Source organism: Orbicella faveolata, unplaced genomic scaffold (assembly GCF_042242905.1).
Source record: "Orbicella faveolata isolate gen_17 unplaced genomic scaffold, um_ofav_v1 contig_7, whole genome shotgun sequence".
Classification (NCBI taxonomy): Eukaryota; Metazoa; Cnidaria; class Anthozoa; order Scleractinia; family Merulinidae; genus Orbicella; species Orbicella faveolata.
In genome coordinates this window covers 40,001-52,426 of record NW_028301591.1, presented here as the reverse complement: position 1 = coordinate 52,426, position 12,426 = coordinate 40,001, and the positions used below count along the sequence as shown (strand labels likewise).

Here is a 12,426-nt window from a genome sequence, read left to right as displayed (position 1 = left end):
AACATGTTTGGTCAGGATCGACAATGAATTGGAGAACTTTAGAAAGACGAACAGAAATAGCTTTAGAGCAAATTTTATAATCAACGTTGAGGAGGGAAATCGGCCTCCAATTTTTAAGAGATTTCCGATCACCTTTTTTAAAAATCACGCGAGTATTACTCGTTTTCATGGAGTCACACATCTCGCCAGCTTCAAAACACGCATTATAAACAAGAATTAAATGAGGCGATAGAACATCCCAGAACTTTCGATAGAATTCAACGGTTAGACCGTCGGGCCCGGGAGATTTGTTTGTATTCATGTTTTTAATAGCAAAAGAAATTTCATCAATTGTCATTGCACCTTCGCACAATGACGATTGATCAGGCGAAAGCTGGCGAGAAAGAGAAGAGAAAAGATCGTTTTGGAAATTCAAATCAATGGGTTCTTCAGAAAACAAGGAGGAATAGAAATCAACATGTGCTTGCTCAATCTCTTCTTGAGAAGAAACTTCGGCGCCGGACGAGTCATAGATCGATGACATGTGGCTTTTTTGAGCGTTAGACGATTGTAGTTGGAAAAAATAGCGAGTAGGACGCTCACCGTCTTCAAGCCATTCAGCGCGACTACGAATTAAAATTCCTTCAGTTTCCTTAATATAAATGGCCTTTAGACGGCATTCAACGTCATGAATTAAGTCAACAACAGAATTGTCACCGTCAACCAAGCGTTGACGAAGACCGATTAATTTATTCGTTAGAAAAACACGATCACGACATAATTGACGCCGTTTTTGGCGGGAAAAAGAAATCGATTCCTCCTTGATGGAAACTTTCAAGAACTCCCACCAATCTTGAGGAGAGGCAAAAGAAGCGAAATAAGAAACGTGACTTTGAATTAAACTACGAATATTATCGCAAAAACTTTTATCGTCAAGAAGCGAATTATTAAATTTCCATACCCCTGGGCCACGTTTAATAGCATCAGGGATTTGGAAAACAAAAGAAACGAAGTCGTGATCGGAAAGCGGGCAAGGTGAGATTTCACATTGACAGTCGGATGTAAACAAGTCTTTGGAAACAAAGAACTTGTCCAAACGGCTGGCAATTGAATAGTCATGATTAAACCAAGTGAATTCGCGCGCGCGGGGATGTAATTTACGCCACGCATCAACCAAAATAAAATCAGATTTCAAAGAGCTACATTCGTTGCCGATAGAAACATTACCTCCGAATTTATCGAGCGCGTTGTCATAACAATTAAAATCGCCCCCGATCACAAGAGCAGAGGCGGGAATAAAAAATTCATGAAGAGATTCATAAAAAGATTTTCGATCAGTAAGATTGGTGGGAGCATAAATATTAACAAAATTAATATCGACACCATCAATCCTGACCAAAAGACTAATTAATCGCCCATTAGAGTCCTTTTTCCAAGATACAATTTCATCGGAGCATTTAGGGGAAATTAAAATGGCAACACCGCCTTGCTTTCCAATTGCGGGGGACCAAAAACTACGCCCCAACCATCTACGGGAAAGGGCCCTGATGTTTGCCTCAGAGCTGACTAGCGTTTCTTGAAGAAAACAAATGTCGCAGTCGGATTTTTCAATAAGATCGAAGAGGAGATTATTATTAAGGGGATTCCCCAAACCCCTCGCATTAATAGTTAGGACTTTGAAAGTATCTCAGAAAAAGGACTTAAAAGAGGAACATAACAAAATTACTCTTTATGTTTCCTGCCTTTCTTTTGTTTACGTTTCTCCTTAGGGACAGCATCAGTCTGGGTCTGGGCCTTGCGTTTTAAGTCAGAGGACGCCTCCATCGGCGACGAAGGGGGAGCAGAGGAACGTGGTTTGCCAGCAACTAGGGAAGGAGAGGTAGGTTTGCGAAGAGCAGCCGCTGCCAGAGCTTCAGGGACTGGAGCGGGAGTACGGCGAGAGATTCGAGGACGGGCAGAACTAGTGGAAGAATTGGCGGGAGGAGGATTTGACGGAGTATCGATGACGATGACATCAGGTTTGATGAGACCCTGAGAATCTAGAACATGTTGTGATTGACCAGATGGAGGATTAGCAGCAGGTGAAGAGTTAGCAGGTTGAACGTTGACAGGTTGAGCATTTGGCAGTGATTCGGATGGTGTAAACAGAACAGGGGTTTCAGCGGCAGATGAAGGCACAGAAATCGATGGACCAGCAGATGGAGTAGCGGTAGCGGTAACAGATGGTTCAGCGGCATCAGCAGGAGGTGGATGGGTCTTAGAAGGCAGAGCTGCGGCTAAAGGGAGGTCTTCTACAACATCGACATAGGCGTCGGACAAATCGGACTCGTCCGCCCATGCAAAAGAATCGCCAGAGTGGGTCTTATAGGAAGCGTCGCTAACATCAGAGGCGTCATCGTCATCGTCGTCATCAACGTTCACTGGAGCAGATTCATCTGTGGGCTCACCGTAGACAACAGGAGAGACCCACGAGTACCTACAATGGCTACTAAGATGGCCATCCTCTTTGCAGAAGTGACATAGAGGCGGGGCTGGACAACGGTTCGCTTCGTGACCAATGTTCTCACAGTTGAAACACACCTTGTGGTCGCAAGCATTACTAAAATGGCCAGGCAAATTACATTTACGGCAGGTAAGCGGCTGACCAGCATACTTTACAAAGACTTGATATTTACCAAAACGGAGAAAGTTAGGGACGGGCTTGACAATCCGGACGCGATAATGACGTAAACCATTGTAGATATTAGGTGCGTAATCAAATTTACCACGGCGATAATGAATAACCTCGCAGAAAGGAGCGAGGCGCTTTATTATAGCCCAATCACTCAGTTCAAAAGGAGCGTCGTAAATAGTCAAGAATGTAAGAGGCCTGTCGATATCTTGAATAGCGTAACTTTCATTATTGATCGTGATAGAATTCAGGCTTAGGAATTTTTCTTTGGCGGCAGGAGATTTGAAAGTGACCACCACTTCACCGTTCATTTTTCGCTGTAAGCACTGAATTTCAGCGGCGTCAACGTTTGCGGAGTTAAGGGCATCGAAAACTGAACGAGCAGATGTAAAACGTGAAGGTGTGAACAGTGCGGATCGAGGGCGTTTCGGCATGTCATTAACAAACGAACGACGCCATGATTGCGGGGCGTTGTCAGCAGAACCAGTCGTTCTCGCCGCTCTAGAAGCGTAAGTTTCCCCATCTACAACGGCACAATTGCGAGCCCCAGCATCTAAATTTTCAGGCTGAAGTACAGAATCAGCGCGAGGAACGTTCATTGCTTCAACATTCGCATTAGCAGATAAAGCGTCAGAAGAGACGTCAACAACATTTCCACCAGGGACCACATTTTCACCAGGAACAACAGCATTCTCTCCAGGGACAGCACCAACAGTATTCTCTCCAGGGACAGCATCAACAGAACGTACACTTGGGATATCAGCGTTAACAATAACACTATCGCTTATTTCCATATTCAAAACCTCACAACTCACCGTACCACAATCTTTGTCAGTTTCCATTTTTACATATATGGGACGGCAAAAGTAAAAATGCCCGAAACAATCCCACAACAGGATCGCAGCCAAAAGGCCGAGAAGCGATACCGGACCTTCCCTTCCCTAGGAGGGTGGTCCAGGGTTTCCCCCTTTGAGATATGGTGGTCAATATGCTGTCGCCGAGGGGCCTGGAGCCGACTGTAGGCCGACGCCATGGAGCAAGTTGCCGTCGTAGACGCACTTGTTCTACAACACAAGTCCACAAAAATCAGCAGCAAAGTTGATAACGTGCCTCCAGGGGTGAGTGAGATCAAACACCTTTTTGCCCTCCAAAACGAGGCAACATGTTAAAGACCCGTAATGACTCCGTTACTAAGATAGCGCTACAGACACAGGCAGAAAAAAAAACGGCTACGTTATCAACATTCGCTCTCCACGTGCATACAACTTGCAGAGAAGTCAAGAAATGCCTGCTAAAAGATTGCTGGTTGCTATTATTGCTTTGCTTTTGCTTTGGTGGCTCGTTTAAAAGACTAAATTTTCACCCCTTTCTCTTGTCTACGACCATACCACAGGGAAAGCACCGGTTCTCGTCCGATCACCGAAGTTAAGCCCTGTCGGGCGGGGTTAGTACTTGGATGGGTGACCGCCTGGGAATACCCCGTGTTGTAGACTTTTCATTTTCTCGGCCGTTTTATTTTGCATATGTTCATTTTTTCTTTCTTTTACTACAACCTTTGGCTATTCCAGTGGCTGGAAAGCACAAATAACTTTTTACACATTTCAGGAGACTCAAAAGATAGCTAGAAAACATGAAAAGTACCCTTAAAATGATCGCGGGATAAATTAGAATCGAAGTCTCGCGCGCTAACGTTCGCGTGCGAAACGGTTATTTATGACATCAAATTGGCGTGTGTGACATCAAATAATTCGAAGCAAAATGATATTCTGCCTTGCCGAACGGTTTTCAAGCAGCTAAAAGTGCGGAAAACTACGCCAATTCCCAAAGAAATGCGCCCGATCAACAACGGCAAAGCAAACAACACACGCGAGCCGTTGCATATTAACGGTCGACACGAATTCGAGCCGTCAAAACAATTCTATTCATGACTTGACTTGGAGAATGACGGAGGCTCGGACCGTTGTCTAGTTTAGTCAACGAACCACCAACACAACAATCGTAAGGTAGAAATCAACTCACGGTTTGGCCAGCACTTCTCCTGTTACTTTCCTTGTCCTTTGCTCTTTCCATACTGTAAGTCGACGAACGTTACTTCGAGGACAAACTTGGCGGGGATCGAGTCAATGATTGACCGCCTGCCGAAACAAACGCAAATCGGAAAAGCCACCTTCTTCAGTTCAGTACAACATAGATGCATGACAACACGAGTTCCAGCGCACTCGCCTTTTCAGTTGCAGCTGGAAATCCTTGGCTTGCTTGCTTGACACGTTCCTTCGTTGTTCACTGTGCCCAGTCGTCCAGCCCGGCCCGGCCAACTGACGAACAAAGCAAAGCGTCAATCATTAACCATCCACCATTCACAGGGCCAACACTTGCACTTTTTCGGGGGCGAGCGCGAACGCAGGCCCCCACTACCAGAAATTATACGCTCGAGTTACCCACATTTGGGGTAATCGCAAGGGTCAACCCGATCGAAGTGCAATGAAAGGGCCTCGCCTTGAGAGGACTGCCTCCTTGATCACAGTACCTCCCGCGTCAGGTAAGTTTTTTTTGTGTTTAAGGTAGACGGCCGGGCTCCCTTACGGGAAGTGCAATGCCCGCCGACTGACAGCCTCATCCATAGCGTGGATACAGTGCAAGTCCAACACTAATGGGTCTACCTAAGGTAGGGAACACCTACAAAAGTAGCCAGTTCGCCAACTTCGCCAGGGAATCGAACCCTGCCTACCTTTCTCAGAAATTCCCAAACCCAAAACCCTACATACATAACAAACACAACAGGACAGACAATACAAACGAAACGAAAACAAGGTAACGGAACAGAACAACACAGGACACAAGCCTCAGTACAGTACACCAACCAAGGAGACCCAGTACAAGAGGACACGCAACGGATAAACTTAAATATTAACAGAAAGCTGACCAGCAGCAACAGAAGCTACTACACCGCGAGCGCCCCATTGACGATGAAAATACCTTTTCCGGCGAGGAGATTTAAACCGCTTGAAGAACAGCGGGAGGTTGAACCTTACCCGCGTCTTCACCTGGGCGATGATGGAAGTGGCACCAGGGCGAATGTCTCGGAAACGGAAGTCATTCCGGGATTGCCAGATCAAGAGCTTACAAGCATTGAGGAGGTAAACAAAGATGCGAGGAGTGGCCCTCAACTCATCAGAACTAAAACCAAAAAGAGCATGCCTACAGAGGATGACAGGACACATGGAGGAAAAACAAAACATGAGAGACTGAAGCCAGGACAAAGTACTCTGAGCGAGAGGGCAGAAGAAGAAAAGATGCTCCAGCGATTCCACTGGAGCACCGCAAAAACATGGCAGAGGAACTGGCAATCCAAAAGACACAAGGCGCTGCGCGGTGTAGAGGACCCCATGGGCGATCTTCCAGCTGACGTCGATAACTTGACGGTCCAGGTCGAAAAGATGGAGAGTGCGCCACGTAGTAGGCCAATGAAGAGGCCCAAATGTAGGCGCAAATTTCTCGACGCAGTGCGGTGAAACCATGTTCTCAGAGAGCAAATATTGATAACACAATTTAGTAGACATATTAGAGACTGAACAACAGACATGACAAGACGAAGAACCAAAAACCAGCGAGTTACGAGACACCGAGAAAGACCCATCGAGGTTACGCCACGCAAACAACAAAGACTTATAAAAGGGTGGTAAGACCCAAGGGCCAAAGGAAAAAGGGTCAGAGAACACATCCAGGGGAGACGCATCGAGCCAGTGGCTGAACCAATAGGACATGAAAGTGGCCCAGCCAGATGGAGAAGAGGCGAAGCGCCTCACCCATTGACCAAGAAGGGAAAACACTTTCAGTTTGATGTCCACTACAGAAAAACCACCAAAAAGAGGAGGCTGCACGACAGTGGAGCGTGAAACCAGCTCACGTTTTCCACTCCAGAAGAAGGAAAAAACAAGAGAGGATAGTTCTTTAAGGACCCAGGCTGGCATGTGGATGAGGGATGCCACATACCAGACCCGGGAGAGAGCAAGAGCATTAATGACAAGGGCCTTACCACGAAAAGAAAGCACACGAGAACGCCAGGATTTGAGAACATGGTCCACCGCATCAATTCGAGGACGCCAGTTATCTTCCTCCAGGTTTCCCACACCAAGAAAAACACCAAGAAGCTTTAATTTGGTGGAGGACCAATCTAGCGCGACCGGAGGATCAGTGCGACCACTCCAACCGCCTAACCAGAGGCCTTTGGATTTTGATTGGTTGAGCTTAGCCCCAGAGGCCTTCTCAAATAGGGCGTAAGTCTCAAACACAGCATGGATGGCATCATCAGAAGTGAGAATAAGTGACGTATCGTCAGCATACTGGGAGATTGGAGAAAGAGGGGCAGAGCCAGGAAGACACAACCCAGAGATGCGAGGGTTGCAACGGATATTGACTGCAAGGACCTCAGATACAAGAACGTACAACAGGGGGGACAGAGGACAACCCTGCCTGACACCCCTTGACAGGTTGAAGAACGGAGAAAGGTAGCCGTTGACGTTAACCGCACTCTGGACACGATGATAAAACAAGTCTACCCAAGAAATGAAGGAGGGGCCAAAACCCATGGTCTGCAGAGTGGACTTCATGAAGGACCAGTCGACGCGGTCGAAGGCCTTCTCTTGATCTAAAGAGAGAATGGCAATAGGGGTGACAGAGTGCGCCGCATAGTCGACAACATCGCGGAGAAGCGCGACGTTTTCCCCAATATAACGACCCGGGACCCCGCAGGTTTGGTCTTTGTTGACAACAAGATGGATTACTTTCAAAAGGCGGCCCGCAACGACCCGCGATGCCAATTTGTAGTCAACATTTAGGAGGGTAATTGGGCGCCAGTTGCGCGGATCCAGCCGATCACCCTTCTTGAAGGAAAGCGTGATGACACCTCTGCGTTGAGAGAGGGACATGTTGCCCGCATCGAAGCAAGAGTTCAGTACGGAGACAAGATCCGATCCCAGAACACTCCAAAATTTTAGATAGAACTCCGCTGGGAGGCCATCCAGGCCAGGCGCTTTCCTTCGAGCCATACCCTGAAGGGCAATGAGGCATTCCACTGGCGTGAGGTGACCTTCACAGAGGGCAGCTTCATCAGGCTCCAGAGAGGACGAGACATTATGCAGGAGGGATGATTGCACAGAGGGATCGGTAGAAACTGCAGTGAAGAGAGAAGAATAGAAAGACGACAGGCAACGGCATAAGTCAGGAGGGGAGGAGATGATGGAACCGTCACTCTCCCTCAACGCAGAGATCCAGCGATCTGCTGAGCGCTTCTTCTCCAACCTGAAGAAATAGGCTGAGGAGGACTCACCCTCCTCAATCCAGCGGGCTCGGGAGCGAACCTGCGCTCCTTTAGCAGCCTTAGAATCTAGGGTAGCCAGCTCAGCGAGGGCAGAATGGTAGGGGCCAAGGCAAGAAGTAGACCCGGCGTCAATTTTAGTCTTAAGATGGTCAATTAGACGAACCAAAAGGTCTCGATTACGGGACTGGGCAGATGATTTTGCACAACAGTGCCGGATGGTAATGCCCTTAATACGGCTCTTACCCTCCTCCCACCACTTGGCAAGGGACGGGAAACGAAGGATAGAAGACCGCCACGCCATCCAAAACTCGGAGATGGACTTGACATAGTCCTCGTCCTCAAGGATGGAGGTGTTCAGCTTCCAGAGCCCCGGACCAGGGGGTACAACGTCAGGGATTGATACCGACAACAAAACCGCACAATGATCCGAAAAGGGACACGGAAGGATATCACAACAAGATACGGACGGCACCCAGACATACGGAACGCCGATGATGTCAATACGTGATGCGCGGGTGCCGTCCCACCTAGTCCAAGTGAAACCCGAGGTAGAAGGGTGGAGATACCTCCAAACATCAATAACACAGCATGCCTCAAAGAGGCACCGAAGAGAAGAAGAACTCTCCCGAGAACAGTCAGCAGGGTCAGAACCAAAGCGATCAATAGCACGGTCAAAGACCGTATTGAAATCGCCAGCCAAGATAGTAGGAACGGAGGGATCAATCATGGGATGAAGATCATCCAGGAACTGATCACGTGCAGGGTTGCGATTGGGGCCATAGATACAACAAACACGAAAAGACCTATCGAGATATGAAAATTCACATTGAAGAAAACGACCATCGACATCACTCCACGATTTAACCATAGACAGACACGGACGATACAAAACAATACAGCCGCAAGAATGGGCAGAGCCAGGGGAAGGAAGAGAACAAAAGCCAGAAGACGAAAACCAAGAAGAACATTCACCAGAGGAAACACAATGAGTCTCCTGGAGGCAGACAACGTCCACACTCACAGGGAGAGATCGCAACCATTGCACGAGACCAGCCCGTTTGGATTGATCCCGAATTCCGTTACAATTTAGGGTAAGGATGGACAAAGCCATCACACAGAAGAGATGAGTGGCCATCCCAAATTCACAGAACAATCACTTTTTAATAAATGACCTCGCCCTGGCCAGGCGTGCTGCCGAAACAACCCCAGGTGGCAACCGGTTGGAGGCATCAGTACTCTTTTTAGGCCTTGTGGACGAGCTTTTAGTAACGGGTGCAGCAGAAGAGGAGGGGGGAGCAGAGGACCCACCCCCAACGCTCGTAGAGGAAGGAGCGCCGGTACTCTTCTTGAGCTTTTTGGATGGAATTTTGGGCTTGGGCCCAGGAGATGGAGAAGAGGGAACAGAAGGCCCACTCTCAACATCCTCAGAGGAATCCCCCGAAATGGCCCGCTTACGTGGATCAGACGCCAGAGACATCTCAGTATCCACAGGGGTGGCAACACTACCAATACTATCACTAACGTTACTATTTTCACTACCAATAATACTAACATTTATATTATTACTAAAGATAGACTCACTATCATTACTATTACTTAAATTACTGTTATTTATGTTAATTTGGGAGACATTACATAATTCACCCCCGGGTGGAGCCCCACCCGGTCCACAATTTGCCATAATTGATTGACTCAATTGAGAGTCCAATTCATCTAATTGGTTAAAGCGCTCATCAAGAGCCACATGCCCTTCATCCACAACAACAACTGGTTCATTATCACCATCAGGTTGGCTGAAAGCGGTAACCACCGCTTCAGCCACACTGGCTGCATCAGCCAAAGCACAATCTTCCGAACAAGCAGACGCCAAGGCCTGCGCATCTTCCGACACGGACCTGAACCTAGCGTCAAGGTCTTCAGCCTGTTGAGGGCCATGGGAAGGGTCACCTGCCGGAACAGGGGGGGGATTGCCAGCAACACCCCAAGGATTAGGGCAGTGGCGTGCAACATGGCCAGGCTGATGGCATCTGAGGCACTTGCCTTTATCGGGGCAAGCAGAAGCCTTGTGACCACCCTTAGAGCAGATGTCGCAGGTCAAGGGCTGGTCCCGATACCACACCTTACACCGGAAACCTTCCACAAAAACAAAACGGGGGATGTCCTTCTTCACAATCATACGGACCAACCGAGTGCCAGTGCACACATCGGGGATGTTGGTCCAACGCTGGTACCCCACACCTTTAACAACGCCAAAATTGCCAAGGACAGTGGCAACAGGGTCGTCAGGGAATTCAAAGGGGTAATTGTAAACCAAGACATTCACCACCCGAGGGGGGGGAGGTGCAGGACGAACGATTAAACATCGAACTTCATTTATAGTAACCTCACCCAGCTCCTCCAAAGTCTCTTTAGCAGAATTACTTTCATTGCTAAAGGAAACACGGGCGACACGCCCAGAACACAATTGAATGGAAACTACTTTATAATTAGGGTGGTTATTAACGAAATATTCTAGCACCCATTTGGCAACATCAGGAGATGTAGTCTCAGCTGAGAAGCCCTTGCAGTCAATATCGATAGTGCGCGACAATGAGCGACGCACCATAATGACAACGAAGAAACCCCAAATGGGGAAGAAGAAAAGTTAAGCCCGGATGGGCGTGCACCCCACCGGATGGGTACCCCGCGCCAACCAAACAACAACTCAAAAACCAACAAGAAACTCGAAGCAAATATGGCGCCGAAAATCGCCCAAAAAGATGATGAAAGGTGTAGCGTCGAAAACGCAGAAAGCTCAAAAAGCTTTACAACCAGAGAACTGGCGTACTTACCAAAAGAGACGGGAGTGAAGACTTTTGGCACACCACAAGGATAGGGCCTCCGGCCATACACTCTAAAGCGTCAGGTAAGTATGAAAATTCTTGACGCGGGGGCCGTCAAAGGCAAACCTCCTTACCTCTATATCCTTGTGGTAGTGCTTTGCGGGCGTGCTAGAACCTCCAGCCTCACTTCTAGGCGGCTCTAGAGTAGCTTCCCTCCTCAGTCTGTGCCTGTCGACAGAGAAAAACGCCAGACATTAGTGTCAGGAGGAGGCTTTCTTTGATTTCTTTCTTTGATTGAATGAAGGTTTCTTCCCCGAGGGGAAGTGGGCCGCACTCGGAGGTAGTGCTATACCGAGGCAACCCGTGGCTGGGACGAGGCAAGCCTCTTTTCCACAGCCCAGTTCCAAAAATCAGTTTAATATATGAGCTGCTCAATGAGCAGCGTATCAGATATTAAGCTGATAAGAACAGATACTACACTTGATCTTAGCCAAAAGGCCGAGAAGCGATACCGGACCTTCCCTTCCCTAGGAGGGTGGTCCAGGGTTTCCCCCTTTGAGATATGGTGGTCAATATGCTGTCGCCGAGGGGCCTGGAGCCGACTGTAGGCCGACGCCATGGAGCAAGTTGCCGTCGTAGACGCACTTGTTCTACAACACAAGTCCACAAAAATCAGCAGCAAAGTTGATAACGTGCCTCCAGGGGTGAGTGAGATCAAACACCTTTTTGCCCTCCAAAACGAGGCAACATGTTAAAGACCCGTAATGACTCCGTTACTAAGATAGCGCTACAGACACAGGCAGAAAAAAAAACGGCTACGTTATCAACATTCGCTCTCCACGTGCATACAACTTGCAGAGAAGTCAAGAAATGCCTGCTAAAAGATTGCTGGTTGCTATTATTGCTTTGCTTTTGCTTTGGTGGCTCGTTTAAAAGACTAAATTTTCACCCCTTTCTCTTGTCTACGACCATACCACAGGGAAAGCACCGGTTCTCGTCCGATCACCGAAGTTAAGCCCTGTCGGGCGGGGTTAGTACTTGGATGGGTGACCGCCTGGGAATACCCCGTGTTGTAGACTTTTCATTTTCTCGGCCGTTTTATTTTGCATATGTTCATTTTTTCTTTCTTTTACTACAACCTTTGGCTATTCCAGTGGCTGGAAAGCACAAATAACTTTTTACACATTTCAGGAGACTCAAAAGATAGCTAGAAAACATGAAAAGTACCCTTAAAATGATCGCGGGATAAATTAGAATCGAAGTCTCGCGCGCTAACGTTCGCGTGCGAAACGGTTATTTATGACATCAAATTGGCGTGTGTGACATCAAATAATTCGAAGCAAAATGATATTCTGCCTTGCCGAACGGTTTTCAAGCAGCTAAAAGTGCGGAAAACTACGCCAATTCCCAAAGAAATGCGCCCGATCAACAACGGCAAAGCAAACAACACACGCGAGCCGTTGCATATTAACGGTCGACACGAATTCGAGCCGTCAAAACAATTCTATTCATGACTTGACTTGGAGAATGACGGAGGCTCGGACCGTTGTCTAGTTTAGTCAACGAACCACCAACACAACAATCGTAAGGTAGAAATCAACTCACGGTTTGGCCAGCACTTCTCCTGTTACTTT

At 47.8% G+C, this 12,426-nt stretch overlaps 1 protein-coding gene and 4 non-coding genes across 5 annotated transcripts; 2 read left to right on the top strand and 3 right to left on the bottom strand.

Moving 5' to 3' along the window:
* Positions 1-1,701: 1,701 nt before the first annotated feature.
* Positions 1,702-3,666, bottom strand: LOC149095034 (uncharacterized). The gene has a single exon (XM_089281963.1). The coding sequence runs from the start codon at positions 3,490-3,492 to the stop codon at positions 1,702-1,704; it is 1,791 nt and encodes a 596-aa protein (XP_089138089.1). The 5' UTR covers positions 3,493-3,666.
* A 358-nt stretch (positions 3,667-4,024) lies between these two features.
* On the top strand, positions 4,025-4,143 carry LOC149095033 (5S ribosomal RNA). Its single transcript, XR_016205301.1, has one exon. It is a non-coding gene; the product is annotated as a 5S ribosomal RNA (ribosomal RNA).
* An 890-nt stretch (positions 4,144-5,033) lies between these two features.
* LOC149095032 (U1 spliceosomal RNA) lies at positions 5,034-5,197 on the bottom strand. Its single transcript, XR_016205287.1, has one exon. It is a non-coding gene; the product is annotated as a U1 spliceosomal RNA (small nuclear RNA).
* A 5,913-nt stretch (positions 5,198-11,110) lies between these two features.
* LOC149095031 (U2 spliceosomal RNA) lies at positions 11,111-11,302 on the bottom strand. The gene has a single exon (XR_016205245.1). It is a non-coding gene; the product is annotated as a U2 spliceosomal RNA (small nuclear RNA).
* A 450-nt stretch (positions 11,303-11,752) lies between these two features.
* Positions 11,753-11,871, top strand: LOC149095030 (5S ribosomal RNA). Its single transcript, XR_016205300.1, has one exon. It is a non-coding gene; the product is annotated as a 5S ribosomal RNA (ribosomal RNA).
* Positions 11,872-12,426: the final 555 nt, after the last annotated feature.

Coding starts and splice junctions, on each gene's coding strand:
- LOC149095034 (XM_089281963.1), bottom strand. CDS start 3,492: ATGGAAACTGACAAAGATTGTGGTACGGTGAGTTGTGAGGTTTTGAAT.